The 18194-nt window shown below is 36.1% G+C and overlaps 1 protein-coding gene across 11 annotated transcripts in view; it reads right to left on the bottom strand.

Moving 5' to 3' along the window:
- The window catches only part of Zbbx (zinc finger B-box domain containing), a 131772-nt gene that overhangs the window by 71468 nt on the left and 42110 nt on the right, over nt 1–18194 (bottom strand). For all 11 annotated transcript variants that reach the window (XM_021157875.2, XM_021157883.2, XM_021157881.2 and 8 more), the window contains 2 exons: nt 11232–11378; nt 5078–5252 (listed from right to left, as the gene is read on the bottom strand). In XM_021157875.2, the coding sequence (XP_021013534.1) occupies nt 5078–5252; nt 11232–11378 (322 nt within the window). The remainder of the gene's footprint in view (nt 1–5077; nt 5253–11231; nt 11379–18194) is intronic.

The following is an 18194-nucleotide window of genomic DNA, read 5'->3' as shown; positions in this document are numbered from 1 at the left end:
GCTAAGGAGGTTGGACAGATCTGGCTGATAGGATTATGACAGAAAATTCTTCACCCAGCCATTTAGTTATCTGGCTAGTTTTAAAATAATAAAACTGTCTAGTGTTTTCTATCTGCAGCGCTGAAATGGGCAGGTGAAGAAAGAGGGCAGCTGAGGCAGATGTTGGCAGTTTGGCAAAGCTAGCCTTGAGGGGCTGGGAGAGGATCATAGTCCCAGGAAAAGCAGCCAGATGACACTTGATAGAGTTGAGTGAGATCTGCGGCAGCTGATCTCAGAGCCTAGCCTGGAGCGCAGGCAGAATTCCCGAGGAAAAAAAAATTTTTTTTAATTACACGCAACATTCATGTGTTTATGAAAGTTTTAGATAACTGATCCTAATAACAAACATCTAACGGCTAGGAGAAGAATCTTCAGTATACATTCAGCAAGAAACTTTGCTCATCGGTTGAAGGACATGCACACGCACGAGCTATGGCTTACAGACAGAAAGACCTCAGGAGCTATCAACAGGGCTTTGTTTACCATATTGCTTCTGGCTCAGCAACCTTCCCTTCTGAGAATTTGGGTGAGATTCTCTACCACTCATTCTTTTGAGAGCATGTTCATTTTTTTTTAACACACAGCACAAAGTCCTAAAGTAAATGGGTGCCTAAAGAATCCGAGGAACACTCAGGAGAGCAGAGTAGAGGAAACGAAGTGAGAATGTCAGCAGAGAGGTCAGAGAGAGAAGAACTTCAGCTCATATAATAGCCTCTGGACAGCAAAAGCTCCTAACAGTCACATCGAAGAAAAGAAGTCTCTGGATGACTAAAATGAATTAAGGAAGAAATCAATGATAAAAATTTCTGGAGAACTGGGAAATTGAAAGCACAATGCTCTGCTAAATGGCCATGGAACACAAGGATGCTTAATGTAATTTATAATAAACGGGGCATATATTAAGCATAGTAACTATCTCCATTATTTAAGCAAACTCTTAAGTGCCTGAAAATATTAAGTGTTGGTGATAATGGAATCAACAGAAATTCTTATACACTTCAGATGAAGTATAAAATGTTGCAGGTGGAGTATAAAATGTTGAAAATACTTTTCTTAATAATTCATTTTTATCTATTTTAGTTGAGGACATATATTCCTGACAAACCAGCTAGTTTGTTCTCAAGTAATGACATCTTTGGAACTGTTTATAGGGCATATTTCAAGAACTATGTGCAAAACATGTATAGTAGTATCATTTGACATGCTCAAAATGAGAAATACATTAATGAAAAAAATCAGCATTTAAACTGAGATAGTGGCACATTCACAGAATAAAAGATTAGCAAACATTGAAAGCGGGTAAATTAAAACCATACACATTTTCATGCATGAATCTCAGATAAATAATACTAGGTCATATTAGATACAAAAGAATATACATAACATAACTACACACACATGAAATACTTACACAATAAGACAATATATTTTGAATAAACTTCAGGGAAACCAAGGGACTTAAAAAAGATAGAACACAGTTAGTGAGACGCAGGAGGAGCTAGGGAAAACAGAGCCATCATATGAAATGGGAGAATCGCAGATGCTTACTAGTTTTTCCCCCATGAGCTGTATGAAATTCATAATGCTTCTGTTAGACCCATTTCAATATAGAATATAAAAGCTATTATGGAATTAAAATATTTACAACCACATATCATATTAGTAATAAAATGTTTAATTTTCTATAGTCAATCAAAATTAAATATGTCAATTACTGTCCTTATTATGACTATGTCTACACAGGAGTTTCATTGTAAGGAAGAATGAGAATAAGGGCTAAAATCAATCACTCCACACAAAACATTGAAACTTTCGTTTCCAAACATCCATCTGATTATCATAGCATCTTTCCCCAAATACCCAGTCTAAATGCACCCTAATCTTTGCTAATGAACATCACAGCAGAACTGAAAATGAAAATAACACAGAAAATAAAAACATTTTCTCTTTTCAAAGTTCCCAGTTAAATATATTTTCTTCTTCAAACTCTGTAAAGCCATATAATTCCTTTCTTCCCTGGGATTCCAATTCCTCTATGAAAACAATATTAGACAGAAGACATCTGCCACATGTCACCATTTATCTGTGGGTTTTAATCAGTCTCATCTTTGTGGTGTAGAAATGGCAGAATTACTTCTGTAACTGTGCTCTAACAAAGCCAGAGAAGTGACCCTTCCCTCACTTTAGTGATGACAAGCTTTAAAACATCAGAGAGTAGTTTGTTCTTCCTGTTATAGTGGAAACGTGACAGGAGTTTCATAGATCATAACAGCAGCCTGAAGGAAAAATACTCAAACTCGTGAGATATTTTCCCCTAACGAGGATCATGTTGTACCTTGTGTCAATTGTTGTAAGGAAATATTAAGATAGGGATTTCGAGAAAATGTGGCACATGGTAAGAGAAATTAAATCTATGGATATAGCTGCACTTATCTCATGAGTTTGGGACATGGGATATAGCACAATTATTTTCTGAGGGTAGTATGGTAATAAATAAGGATTACATAGGACATACACTATAGGCAGAATAAACAAATCTGTATCTGAAATATGTATTTTACCATGAGGATAAATCACTGTGGCTTTCATGATAATTTTTTTTTTTTACTATAACCATTCTATGTATCAACCCATTACCCTAATGACATCCATCTAATGGCCAATCACTGGCCATTGGTAGGTAGAAGGAAACCAAGGTATTGCAGTCTTCACAATGCTACAAAGCCAGAGAGATAATGTAATTAAATGGTGAAGGAACATCCTAGCCCTGACTTCCTTCAATGCTAAACAGTAAAGTGTAAGAAAAATAAACTCTTTCCACTCCAACTAACTTTCGGTCACAGTGTTTCATGGAAGCAATAGTAACCATAAACCTTCCTCGATGTGAGCAGAACTCATACAGCTCATAGGAGAAAAACATAAATAGTACCTCTATTTCTTATTATATCTAGGGACAGAAAAAGAGAATTTACTGAGTCAAGGATTACCCCATGAGAGCTAGTAGTTTAAATGTGATATGTTTTTCTATTACTGAATTTGTGTTCATGAGTATAAGGTTTTATTGCAGCACATTAACTCATTCATTCATGTGTTGTCTCTGACATTTTTCATTCTCTATTCAGAAGACTGGCTACATGAAGCTGCTTACAGTAAATGTTTATCAAGTTCTGTAGTAGATAGAGAGTGTCTTTTCACTTGTAAATGCTGTGGTACGTTCTCTGTTAAAAATATAGCATTTCAAAGCAAATGTGGTTAGTTGGATAAACTTTATGATGGTCTGAATCATCTTTGAACACTATATTTTTCACTGAATGAGGATTGATGACAACATTTTCATAATTCCCCAAAACAGTTATTTTAGGCATTTCATTGTAGCATATAAACGATTACTTATGTACTAACTTATGGATTTTTATACCACCTCTAAGACTTGCAGTGTAAGATACTTTCAATATTTATGTCTAAGGAAATAAGTCAATATTGGATCCATATTTCCAATGCACCCAATAGGAGAAAGAATTAAAGCAAGGCTTGATCTTTCACTCTATGTGCAATAATCCATTACAAACTCAAAGTTAAAATTTAACAATATTCCTGATGTTCTGAGCATTGCCTTTTGTTTCATTGCATATCCTGATTAAGTTCTGCTAATATCCAGGCTGTTTTAGGGTTACTGTTTCATTGCTGCAAAGAAACACCATGACTAAAAGTGAGTTGTAGTGGAGAGAGTTAATTTCAGTTATACTTTACTGTATATCATTGAAGGAAGTCAGGGAAAGAACACAAACAGGAAAGAAACCTGGAAATCTGAACTGATAAAAAGGTCCTGAAAGAATATTGCTGAGGTCTTTGTTCCTTGTGACTTTCTCAACCTCCTTTTTTACGTTTTATTTATTTATTTATTTATTTATTTATTTATTTATTTATTTTTATTATTAGATATTTTCTTCTTATAGGACCATCTTAAAGATAGCCCCATTCACAATGGACTGGACCTTCCTATATCAATCACTAATTTAATAAACACCCTGTACATTGCCTTACAGGCCAATCTAATGTAGGCATTTGCTCAACTGAGTTTTTTTTTCCTCTCAAAAAATTTAAAGTTGTATCAAGCTGACACAAAAACTAGCCATCACAGTTTATATGGGTATATCATAAAGAAACCCATTATTTTATATTTGAACCAAAAACTGAGACTAAAATCTTGAAGAGAAACAGCTTTTATAAATGCAAAAGAAAAATATTTCAAGCACAGTTCTATTCTCCTATGAGGTTCATTGTGGTCATAGGTTCCACCTTCAATTTATGGTTTAAGGTTTATATGCAAACATTTGTTCCTCCATCCTTCCTATTTATGGTGCTATTTTGGAGGCAGTACATTTTGGGAGATTGAGGCCTCACCATAAGAAGTATTTCTCAGGGAGGCATGCTGTGTAGTTTATACTAGCACCTACTTCCAGTGTTGGTCTCATGCCTGCTTTACAGTGATGTAAGAAATGAGGAGTCCAGCCATCTGCTCCTGCTGCTTTGGAGCCACCTGCTGCTGTATTTCTCCTACCTTGATGGGTTCTATTGTCTCCAACTGTGAGCCAAAATAAATTCCCTTTTAGGTTGCTTTGTTGGAGATTTGTCCACACTGAAAAGAAACTTACTGATCTAAGGCATACAAAGTGTCCTTTGCTTACCTGCCCCATAGATTCTGCCAACCTGATACATTGCAACAGTAGATCTCAAATAAAATAGTTTTCTAACCACTGTTTCCTTGTAGGAAAAGAAAAGTTTAGACTTCAATGTTCCATTCATCCCATGATCTGAATTTACATAAGAAAACAAGGTAAATATCCCCCCATGACCAACTTCATGCATGAAAAATATTACAGGACTCACCACTGAGTGCCTGGTGTGTACATCAAGCTCCCTTGCAAAGCTCTAGCAAATTGCTCTTTATTGTTTTAAGCATTGCATTTGTACTGTCAGGAGTGGAAAGAAATGAAGACACCTCTATCATGTTCAATGATGTGAGCAGTGTCCATACCTGGTTTTTTTGCATTCTCTTCCTCCTCCTTGTTTTCCTCCTGATGCCCAGCTCGCCACTGTGTCAAGGCTTCTCGGAAGGACTGGGCAGATGCTTCTTCATCAAAAGGCATTTCCCACATGACCTTGCACCTTGGGTTTTCACCTTCTCCTCCTTCTGAGGCTGTAGCTCCTACCTAGCCAGTTAAAATGTAACAAAGACTTGCTTGTTAAATTTCCTGCATCTTATAAGGACATGAAAATAAAAAGGATGCATTTAACTCAGAAGAATATGTTCTTATGTAGCAGACATTTAAATGCTTTGTTGTTTTCCTTAAAACTTTATTAGCAGTTATAAATGGTCAGCTCAGATGTTAACACTGGAAAAGCCTTTAAATCTGATAACTTCATTTTATCCTTGCTCATCCCTTCTACAGATGTTCTGGTTATGTACATAGTATCCGTCCTTTCTCATTGACCAATCCTCTGCTACTTGCAACCTTTTCACATTACAGCAGTTGTCTGATAGGACATAGCTTCTCATTCTCTATGTAGCCAAGACTTGTCTCAAACTTGAGATGTATCTACATTGAACTCCTGAATTACAGGATTATAGGCCTGAACTCACATCAATTGGCATGAGTATAGATGTATATGTTTGTAATTTTACATGTTCTAACATAAACCTCATGCTGTCCTTGTGTGGAAAACCTTTTGATCCTCTGAAATACAGTGTTTCTATCAGCATCTGCAAAGTTTCTGAAGAACCTTCTCCTTCCTTGTTCTATACTCTCACCCCCTCTTTTCTTTATTATTCACTTTTCCAGCTAACCTTAGGATCTTGTAGAACTGAGAAATATTATGTACATTTCTTCATCAGGACTTTACACGATTTGTGAGTCCTTTGCATAGGTTTTCACAGCCATTTTGCTCATGCCATTCAACTTCTCCAATATCACCTTCCTACAGAGTTCTCCACTGGGAATAGTGACAATGACTAACTCTTCTGAGACCTCTTTTCTATTTGCTTGCTTGTTTCTTTTCTCCACTAGGTTATTTCTGAAACAGTTTATTCTATAGACCCCATGGGATAAATCTTCGGTGAATACTGTTTTATATCATTTCATTAGTACATGGTTAGAATATAGTATCTTCCCTTAACCAGTAAATAAAATGACCAATCAATTTCATCAAAGTGGAGGAAGCAGTGCAACTCAAAATGTTGGTTCTTTGAGAGAATCATTAACATTGATAAAACCTTTGATTAACTTAAAAAATTAGAGAGAAGATCCAAGTTAATAAAATAATAATGAAAAGGGAGACATAACAAGAAACACTGAGGGAATTCAGAGAGAAGGACATGCTTTCAAAAATCTGCACTCTGCCAAGTTGGAATGTCTAAAAGAAATAGATAATTTTCTTGATATATATGACCTTGCAAAATTAAATCAAGACCAAATGAGTGATTTCAATAGACTCATAATCCCCAGCAAAATACAGGTAGCAATTAGAAGCTTCCTAATCACAAGAAGCCCAGGGTCAAATTGATTCAACTGAGAATTCTATCAGACTATCAAAGAAGAATTAATACTAATACTCCTCAAATTGTTTCACTGTATAGAGAAGAAAACTGCCTAATTCTTTTTATGAGGCCACAACTACTCTGATATCTAAATCACATGAAGACTTTAACAAAGAAAAAGAATTGCAAACCAATTTTCCTTATGAACATGGATGTAAAAATTCTCAAAAAAAAAAAAAAAAAAACCTTGCAAAACAAATAAAAATCGATCGAGTCATCAAAGACACACAAGAGGACCTACAGAGTAAACTTATCTGGACCTTTAGGAGCTCCCAGAGACTGAACCACCAACCAAAAACCAGATATGAGCTGGAGCTACATCCCCTACACAGATACAGCAGTTGTGCAACTTGGTCTTAATGTGGATTTCCTAACAACTGGAGTGGAGCTTGTCTCTAACTCTGTTGCCTATCTTTGGATCCCTTTCCCCTAGCTGGGCTGCCTTGTCCGGAATCTCTGGGAGAACATGAGCTTAGTACTGCTGTGACTTGATGTCTTCGGTAGTAATTCTAACCAAGTAAGTTTGTGTATTAAAAATGTAAGACATTGAAGAAGATATGAGAAGATGGAAAGATCATCTATTCTCATGAATCAGTAAGATTAATACATTAAAAATGTCCATTCTACTAAAGGCAATCTACAGAGTCAATGTAATCCCCCATCAAAATTCTGACACAAATCTTCACAGAACTTGAAAGGTTTTCAGTTTCATACGGAAACACCCCCCCAAAAATGGATACAAAAACAATCAATCAAACAAACAATCAAACAAAACAAAACAAAATAAAACCAAAAGAAAAAAAAACTGACTAATAAAAGAACTTCTTTTTTTTATTAGGTATTTTCTTCATTTACATTTCAAATGCTATTCCAAAAGTTCTCCAGACCCTCCCCCACCCCACTCCCCTACCCACCCACTCCCACTTCTTGGCCCTGGTGTTCCCCCGTTCTGAGGCATATAAAGTTTGCAAGACCAAGGGGCCTCTCTTCCCAATGATGGCCAACTAGGCCATCTTCTGATACATATGCAACTAGAGATATGAGCTCCGGGGGGTACTGCTTAGTTCATATTGCTGTTCCACCTATAGGGTTGCAGATCCCTTTAGCTCCTTGGGTACTTTCTCTAGCTCCTCCATTGGGAGCCCTGTGACCCATCCAATAGCTGACTGTGAGCATCCACTTCTGTGTGTTGTCAGGCCCTGACATAGCCTCACAAGAGACAGCTATATCAGGGTCCTTTCAGCAAAATCTTGCTGGTGTAGCTTGACAACACACCTAAAAGCTCTAGAACAAAAGGAAGCAAATTCACCAAAGAGGAGTAGACTGTAGAAAATAATCAATCTCAGGGGAGAAATCAACCAAGTGGAAACAAGAAGAACTATTCAAAGAATCAACCAAACGAGGAGCTGGTTCTTTGAGAAAATCAACAAGATAGATTAAACCCTTAGCCAGACACACTAGAGGGCACAGAGACAGCATCCTAATTAACAAAATCAGAAATGAAAAGGGAGAAGTAACAACAGATCCTGAAGAAATCCAAAACACCATCAGATCCTTCTACAAAAGGCTATACTCAACAAAACTGGAGAACCTGGATAAAAGAACTTCTAAAGGTATTACCATCCAAGATCTCTCAAACTGTACTGCTGAGGTACAGTAATAAAAGCAATATGGTTATGACATAAAACATACAAGTTGGTGTTTAGTATAAACTGGTGATACAGTAATTTCATATACCTAGGATACCTGATTTTTTTAATGAAAAATCTAGAAACATACATTGGAGAAAAGACACAATCTTCATAAATGGTGTTGGTAAAACTGGATGGCTACATGTGTAAGACTCTAAATACACCCTTATTTATTACAATGTACAAAATTTACTCTAATAGATCAAGAACTTCAACATGAGGACAGATGCCTGAATCTGATAGAAAAGAATATAAGGAAAAGCCTTGAGTTCATTGGCACAGACTCTCTGAACAAGACAATAATAGTGCAGGCCCCTAAGATCAAGAATCTTTAGATGGAACCTAATAACAATGAAAAATTTTTTGTGTGACAAAAACCAAATAGACAAACAAAAAAATGTGTCACTCAGACAAATAGGCAGGCTAAAGAATGGGAAAGATTTTTATCAATCATACATCTTATAGAAGGTCAATATCTAAAATATATAAAGAATTTTTAAAAATTGGACACCAATAAAAATAATAACCTATACTAACAGTACTAATAGGGTTCTACTTAATAGCGAACTCTCAAAAGATGAAACATACAAATGGCTGAGAAAAACCTGAAGTTTAACATCCTGAGTCATCATGGGAATACAAACCCAAACTACTTTGAGATTTTATCTTACAAAAGTCAGAAGATTAAAATCAATAAAACAAATTACAGTTCCTGCTGGTGAGGATGTGGGGAAAAGGGGAACATGCATCCATTGCTAGTGGGAGTGGAAACTTGTACAGACACTATGGAAATTAGTGTGGCATTTACTCAGGAAGATAAGAATCCATCTACTGCAAGAACCAGCTATAACACCCTTGGACATAAACCCAAAATAAGCTTCATCCTAAAATTGAGACACTTGTTCAACCATGTTCATTGCTGCTTTACTGAAAACAGTATTTTTTTAGAAATTGGAAACAGTCTAGATGTCTATCAATACATGAATGAATAATTAAAATGACACACATTTATACTAAGACAATGGAAAATTATTCAGCTGTTAAAGTAATGAATCATTAAATTCACAGATAAATGGATGGAGCTAGATAAAAATTTATCTTGAGTGAGATAACCAAGACCCCAAAGGACAAATGTGTATTTTCTTACACGTGGATGATCTCTTTTAAGTCATCAATAAGCATGCTAGTGTCTCTTTAACCACAGAAATTAAATATTTAGTAAAGGACTAAGGGGCAGGGAAGGAAATCCTAAGGTATGGAAAATGAATGCAGTTTTAGAAAAAAGGAACATGCTGGAAATGAAGGCTTAGAGAGTAAAGGGGAAAGAAGGGGAGAGTCAATTAACAAGAGAGGCCATTTGAGGAGTCCTATGAAACCCTAACACAGTAGAAGCTTCTTAAAATATATACACTCATCAGGTAAATCTAAATGGAACCACCAAATAACAGAGGAGATGAAACCCCAACTGGTTTTCTCTTGTCCCCAAGTAAAACCTCCTGGACCAGGAAGGAGGCTGTTTGTCAAAAGGGCTTCATGCAAACTCCCAAACAACTCAGGCTACTATCAAATCTATTAGTAGCTCTGCACAAACTTTTTCTGTCATATATAATCATTTCCATCCAGTTTCCATTTCCAAAGACACATTGTTTTGACTCCCAATTCTTAACTTTTTCTTCTTCTTTTCTTCTTCTCTGTTTGTTTGCTTTGTCTTATTCTTCTATTTGGTTTATTGGCCTGTATATTCTCTAGGGAAGGCGAGAAAAATGGGCATGAAATTGCGTGTGGTGGGAGACATAGAGGAGCTGGGGAAAGCTGACCTTGGGAGAGTAGCCATCAAAATATACTATAATTCATCCAATGATGGTTCATAGTATATTTTCTGCAGATCTATGAAAAAAAATGCATGTAAACATTCCCACTTTTTGGGTACATTCAAGCCTAGTTCCTATGCAGGAAGAAATCATGCTGAAATTGAACACTTATCTACATATGCAAAGGTCAAAAGACTTCAGTTCAACCCACACTTAATCCTCAAGTATCAAAGCTTTGTGATGAGCCAAATAACTCAGTCAGTGAGCTACTGCAAAAAGACAAGTACCACCCAGGAAAGAGGATTATAACATCAATCAGAATGTGGGGTTTGTTTCTTGCCAAAGAGTCAATATAAGAGAATGCTTCTCCTTGAAATTTCCCACTTTGGGGAGGCTTTTATTCTCTCCCCTGCTTCTCCTCAATAAATCTACCACATTAAATTCACCCTATAAAAGAAAACAATATATATGAATGTTTTACAAGTACCTATACACAGATATATGTGCATACACATACACATGTATGTACCTTAACCCTAACCCAAACCCTAACCCTGACCTCAAATATAACCCTAAGATGTATATACATTTGTGTGTGTGCAGATAAAAGTTTATGTAGCACATTGTGTGATCAATAGTTAATCTAAATAACTGCCAGAATTTGGTATCCATCTTCATTTATACACTGTTGAAACTGCCTGCCACCTAAATGGTTATATATTGAGCATGTACAAGTTTAACTAATAAAAAATTGTTATAATGCATCCTGAATTTTACTTGAATGTTTCTCTTCAACTTTCAGTTCTTGACATGGTCAAAATGCACAAAAGCCATATTGTCAAAATTTTTTTTCACCAAAAAGAACAATTTTCAGTGGGATCAAAGTAATCTTAGAATTAGATTAATTAGAATTAATTAAATTAATTAGAATTAATTTTTATAGTCTAAATATAGTCAATTACTAAAACAATCACAAATTAACTAACAACATGATAAAATAATGTCCCCAAATGTGCATCTGTGGTAAAAGATATAAATGGCAGTCACCACATGTAGGACAGGAAATCTCTTCCTTTGTCTCCCTCAGTTTACCTCAGAGCTGTTCTGAAGGAGAGCTTTTGGTTTCTGCTGACTTTTACTCGATGCTTCTGCAGCATGGTTTCCTTCATTGGGGGGATTTTCTTCCTTTATAAATTGATGAGCAGCACTTAATACGTTGGATAAGATTTGAGATTTTGGCTATTAAAAAAAAAGGAAAGTACTGTCAAGAATCTTAATGCAGGAGTCTCAGTGATTTACAAACAACAAATCAAGTTTTCAGTAATGTATGACTCATTAAATTCAATATAATTTATATACTTTTGTTTTCTATTAATTTTTCAGATCATATTATAATTATATGATTTACCTTCCCCATACCTCCCTTCAAACATTCTGAGATGCTACAATGCTACCTATTGTTTTCTTTCAAATTTATGACTTTTTCATTTAATGTTGTTACATAATTACATACACATGTGTGTGATTATGTAACAACATTAATATTTATTAATATATATATTCCTAAATATAGCCTGCTCAGTCTTTTTAATGTTACTTGCATGTATGCTTTCGAGTCTAAAAATTTGTTATTAGGTAACAGGTGTGGCTTTTTTTTCTTTTTTAATTGTTATTATTTTTATTTATTTTTTAATCATTTTTTACAGTCTAGACTTTATCCCCCACTGACTGTTCCACATTCCACCCCCCCAACTCCTCCCCATCTCACACACACACACACACACACACACACACACACACACACACCACACCAGCCACCAGACTCTCCACTCCCTGATGCCCAAGTCTCTCAATGTTTAGGTGCATTTTCTCTGAGTCCAGACCCAGTAGTCCTCTGCTATATATGTATTGGGGACCTCATATCAACTGGCGTATGCTGCCTGGTTTGTGGGTCAGTGTCTGAGAGATCCCAGGGTTCCAGGTTAGTTGAGACTGCTGGTCTTCCTATAGGGTCACCCTCCTCCTCAGCTTCTTCGAGTATTTCCCTAATTCAAACACAGGGGTCACCAGTTTCTGTCCATTGACTACATCTGACTCTTTCAGCTGCTTGTTGGGCCTTTTGGAGGACAGTCTTGATAGGCCCCTGTTTGTAAACATACCATAACATGAGTAATAGTGTCAGGCCTTGGGGCCTCCCACTGAGCTGGATCCCAATTTGGTCCTATCACTGGACCTCAGGCTCTTCTCCATTTTTGTTCCTGAAGTTCTTTCAGACAAGAACAATTCTGGGACAGGGATTTTGACTGTGGGATGGCAAGCCCATCCCTCCACTTGATCCATTTCTACTACCTCTTTCAGTATTCTTTAGTTGCCTGTATTTTTTTCACACATGATTGAGTTCTAGTGTGCTTTCTCCCTAAGCACTTTGACTTGCTAGTTTGATTTTCATTGTTAAGCTCAATTTTAGGCATTCATGTTGATGAGACTTTAGGCCTTGCAGCTTTTGACATTACTAGGAGAAACAACTCCTCAGCAAGCTCTCTGATTCTCTAGCTCTCTCATTCATTCTTTCTCCCCATTCTCCTTCAATGTTTCCTGAGCAGAAATTGTTTTTATAGGTTCATGTATTGGAGCTAGACTTTAGAGTTCTACATTTGGAATGGGTGTGGTTTCTTTAATGGTCCCTTTCTGTTGCAAAGAGATGCTTCCTTGATGAGGTGTGAAGACCCCACTTATCTGTGAATAGTGAATAGATACTAAGAGTGTAGTTATGGAGAATGCTGGCTTCATAACATGGTAATTGTAGATTCTCTTCCAAAGTCTATGACTTCACTAGTCCTGCATAGTTAGATAGGATTCCAGTACCTGGAATGATTTCCCTTCTGTTAGGCATCCTTTATTTCCAAATAAAGAGCTGTTGTTACTGCCAGGTTATGGGTGCCACTATTGCATCCTTACTGTTAACGTACCTAGCTGGCTATCATTGTGGCTCATGGTAATCACAGCTGGATAGAACTGTTGGTTGCTACCCTCCTTTGGAAGCTAGAGTGGTGCCTTCTGATATCAACCATCTCAAGTTGAGCCTCATACTTTTCTAAGCATCTTTAAAAGATTTTATCATTTAGTCCTCAAGAAAACTCTAAAATGTATTTTTTTTCTGTTTTAGTAATAAAGTAATTCAAGCTCAGGACCTTAAAATACTAACCAGCCTTTAGTCACATAGTCAGGAGCAAGCAGAGCAGGGGGGTGTGCAAACCGAAAGACTCACAGCCTTTCACTGTGCTACACTGAAAAAGATGGCTAGGTTCACTTACGTACTTCACAGACAAAAGTAAGCAAACCCAACAACAAATAAAAATCAAACAAAACCCTAAATATATCACATCCATAGAGATTGTATGTGAGTTGTAATGAGTTGTTCTTTGTATCAAAACATCTCTAGGAAACACATACTATGCTGAGATAAACAGCAAAATGTGCTCTGCCTGGACTTCCCCAAAACTCCAATTTATTCCTCATTTGCAGTATTCATGCTGAATGAAGGACCTACAGTAAATCCTTTCCTATTTTATCTTTATCTCCTTGATCTTTGCCTGGATGAGGGCCTCTTCTGGAATCACTCCCTGCTTTTCCAAAGGGCCCTGGACCCTCTTCCTTCCACTTTATGTCACCTTAAGCTTATCATCACCTATTATAAGGATTATATATCATTATTTGAATTACAACCATCTAGCTATATTAAGAAGTTCACAAAGGAAAAAGTATGCCTTGTAAAATGGTGTATGACTATCAGAGTGTCCACTAAGTAGCATATGGTTAAAATGAAGTATGAACCAGGCAAATGAGGTGCAGAAAGTTTTAGAACAAGTTAAAAAGTACTGTTAAAAATAACTTTTCCCCACTGAAAGGGATAGAAACTCCACAAGAAGTCCAATAGAATCAACTAACCTAGACTTTGAAGGCTCTCAGAGACTGAACCACCTCCAAAGAGCACACACAGTTAAGACCAAGGTCCCTGGGACATATGAAGAAGATGTGCAGCTTGGCCCCCATGTGGATTCCCCAACAACTGGAGTGAGAGTATCCCTAAAGCAATTACCTGTCTGTGGAATCCGTTCACCTAACTGAGATGCCTTATCTGGCCTCAACAGGAGAAGCTTAACCCAGCAGAGACCTGATGTGCCAGGTTGGAGGGCCCCATTCTTTCAGAGAAGAAGGGAAGGGGGGTGGGAGGAGAGACACTATGAGGAAAGACTGGGAGGTGGATGCAGTGATTGGGAAGTTAAAATGAATAAATTAATTAGCTAATGGAGAAAATTTTGCCTATGTTTCTTTAGGGCATGTCTCTGGTCAGGCTAAGATTGAGAAGGCCTATTTTCTGAGGGGTCCTACTAGTAAATAGGCTGCTCTGTTCCATGACTCTCCAGAATTCGCGATCTAAATTTAAACTTGTTTTCAAAAGGAAAGCACAGTGTCTTCAGAGGCTAAGAAATTTAGTGTCAGCCACACAAAAAACATGGATCACACTTATTCAGAAAACATCCAAAGATAGGATAAGTACCGCAGGGTTAGAAGTTACATTTTTTCTAATCTCCTGCCATGGCAGTATTCCTACTTAAATTTTTTCATCTAGTAAACAATTTAAATAGCTAAAATTACATTGGAATTTTTCAGATATGACCTTTTGCAAATCTATTAAGATGCATTGCCATCTGAAATGATAATAAATCAGTGATTACAAAATCTAGAAATATTATTTCTCAATGAATTCATAGACTACTCTTGAAAACATGACCGTGTTCCTTACGCACAAATATTGGTGCTTTCACTGTGCACAGACCTGTGACAACCACTTCCGTTGCACCCATCCCACGGTTACCTAATCTCTGCAGTCTTTGTTTAAATAGACATTCAAGCCAGTGCTAAAGATGAGCCTGAAAGTAGCAACTGTATTTTAGTCATTAATTTTAGTCATTAATTTTATTCAAGTAATTAAACAAAAACTTGATTTAAAATTGTCTAGAATAAAAGTCTGTAAACTCTAAAATCACTTAGATTGTTTGATATGCATATAATACTTATAACATCAAAAGTATAGTCAATTTTATATAGCAAATATCAGAAGTACAGATACTTAAATGATACTAAGAAACCAGATATTTACTCTAGTATGAATCCTGCTACAAATATTCTAATAGCTTAAAAATCAATGTATGGCAAAAATAAATATTGAAGTTAATTTACTATTATAAATTGTCCTTTAGAAGATGACAAATTGCGCACAGGCCTGTCTTCTAGGGCCTCTGGGAAATGAACCAGGGAAACTCAGAAAACAGCTGTAAATTACCTAGAAATGAACCTATCCAAAGTAGTGAAATGCTTGAGAAATGAAAACTTTAAAATACTGAAGAAAGACTTTTAGACAAAGATTTTAGACAGAGATACCAAAAACATACATTTGAGAAAAGGCAGCCTGTTAAACATTTCTGAAAAAAAAAATAGCAAACAGGGTATTCACATCCAGAAGAGTGAAGCTACATACCTCCCTTAACAAAACAAAACAAAGCAAAGAAAAACAAAACAAAACAAAACCACAAGTGCTTTAATTTGTTCTCTGAAAATTTCATACGAAGAAAGTTGATAACATTTACCCACATACCTCTTTGGTAAATTCTCCAAGATTCACAAGCACTCTAACCACTCTCTATTCTGTCTTTTTTTTTTCTTTTTTAAAAAATTAATCTATTGAGTTCAATTTGTGCTGTCAACATAGGAATGGGTATGGAGGCATTCACTGGAGCATGCTTACCTTAACAAAGGCCACACCTTGAAATAAATATGATCCTGCTCACAGAAGCTATCAGCTATTAACAGTTCCTTGGTTAATGCTCAACAGACTAGACTCTTGTTATTGTTTACAACAAACAAAACTATTAAAAATGAATCAAAAACCTTAATTTAATACCAGAAATGAATAAGAGAAAGCACTTTAAGTCTTTCTGGACAGACTACTGTAGCTCAGGAAATTATACTAGAATAGCAAATGATACAGATGAATTACAAAGTTGATGCTCAGTACAAAAAATTTTTAGTTGAATTAAAAACCACCATACAGAATGAGAAAAGAATCATTGCCAGGTATATATATGACAGAGGATTGACATCTAAAGTATATAAAGATTTCAAGAAAAAAAAAAACCACAAAATACTAATAAATTCAACAACCTAGTTGATGAATGATGAAATGAATTGAAAAGACTGTTTTCAGAAAGTGCAAATGACCAATAAACATATAAAACTGTATATTTTTAGCCTTCAAATAAATGAAATTTAAAAATATTTTAACACTCTTTACCCCAGTAAGAATGACTACCATTCCAAATTCAAAAGAAATGATAGCAAATGTAAGAGAAAAGGAGCAGTTGTAGCCTGTTAATTGAACACAAGCTGGCCAGGCTTGTCATTTAAATCACTATGGAGGCATCACAAAGTTTAAAAGTACAGCTACCATGTGATCCAACTGTAACATATCTGGGTAAATATACTCTATGAACTCTACATCAACATACATCAGAGACCATCACATCCATGCCTATGTGTTACAATGCACAGTAGCCAAGTTATAAAGCAGGCTAAATGTTCAATGACAAATGAATGGATAAGGAATATGTGGCAATATGTATACATACATACATATGTGTGTGTTTGTGTATGTCTGTGTATGCAGTTTTATTTAACCATAAAAGCAATAAAATTGTTATTGTATGTAAAATAAGCACAAGTGTGTATCATCAAATGAAGTGAAGTACTCCTGACACAGTGATCATCATGTTTTCCATTGTTTGTGAATCTAAGAGCTCTTGCACATATATAAAATGATGTGTAAGGACCTGAAAGTGAGAGAGAAAAGTGGGCAAAGAAAGGGCAAAAGGAAAGGATAATAGGAAACAAGGAAGACTAAAGAGAGGAAATGGAAATGTGTAGAGTATGGCCAAAATTGTCTTATGAAATGCAGCAGTACACACTATGGCTGTATACCAAAAATAATCTTGCAAAACTGATAAAAGGTAATTTTGCTGGAATATCTTTTATTCCCTAGAAACATTCTTTTTTCAGAGTGGGGCTGTGTATGTATACTTCTTTATTATTATCCAAAGGAGAACACACAAAGAAAGAAAACAAATATTTAAGATGCTCATTATGAAACCAAGGAAAACTGACTTCAGAAAGCCCAGGTGAAATGACTGCAACAATATCTGGGTTTGGATGGAATCTAAGGATTCCTTCTTGCATTCCAATTCTTTCCCATTGATGACACAGGAAACACATTTGGTCTTTGTTTTTCTTTAACTATTAAATTTATTACTAGTAGATTTTTAAAGTGTTCTTCCTCTTTAAAAATGTGTACAAAACACTAGTTCGAAAAATAAAATCACTGTGTAAAAATTAGATAGCAAATTTTTGCTTTTAATTTATATTAACCTGTCTGTTTTTTTTTTTTTTGTATTAGATTAAGCAGGTAAATGTAAATTAGCATCTCCTCATACTAAAGTCTTAAAATATATCAATTCTCCCTAGAAGAAACTACAGTTAACATTCGCAAACACATTTCTGAAAACTTTTGCGTCTGTTTAGAGGTACTCCGTCAAACTTGTGACACAAATCATATTATCATTCACTTAATAAAAGCACAACCACTTTCTTTTATTTTATATATTCACTTTACAGCCTTCACACTGTCCTCAGTCACTCCTCCCACAATCCTCCTCCCATCCTCATCCTCTTCTCTTTTGCCAGGGTGGGTCCCCGTGGGTATACCCTCACCCTGACACACTAAATCTCTGCAAGGCTAGGCACATCCTCTCCCACTAAAGTCAGACAAGGCATCCCAGTTTAGAAGAATATAGACCATGTACAAAGAACAGCTTTTGAGATAGCCCTTTCTCCAGTTGTTTGGGACCCACATGAAGACCAAGCTGCACATCTGCTACATATGTGTGGTGAGACCTAGGTCCAGTCCATGTATGCTCTTTGGTTGGTGGTTCAGTCTCTGAG

Source organism: Mus caroli, unplaced genomic scaffold (genome assembly GCF_978045245.1).
Source record: "Mus caroli unplaced genomic scaffold, Mus_caroli_1 scaffold_3, whole genome shotgun sequence".
NCBI classification, from domain to species: domain Eukaryota; kingdom Metazoa; phylum Chordata; class Mammalia; order Rodentia; family Muridae; genus Mus; species Mus caroli.
Note: the sequence above shows the minus strand (reverse complement) of the source record. Positions and strands in the feature narration are given on the sequence as shown.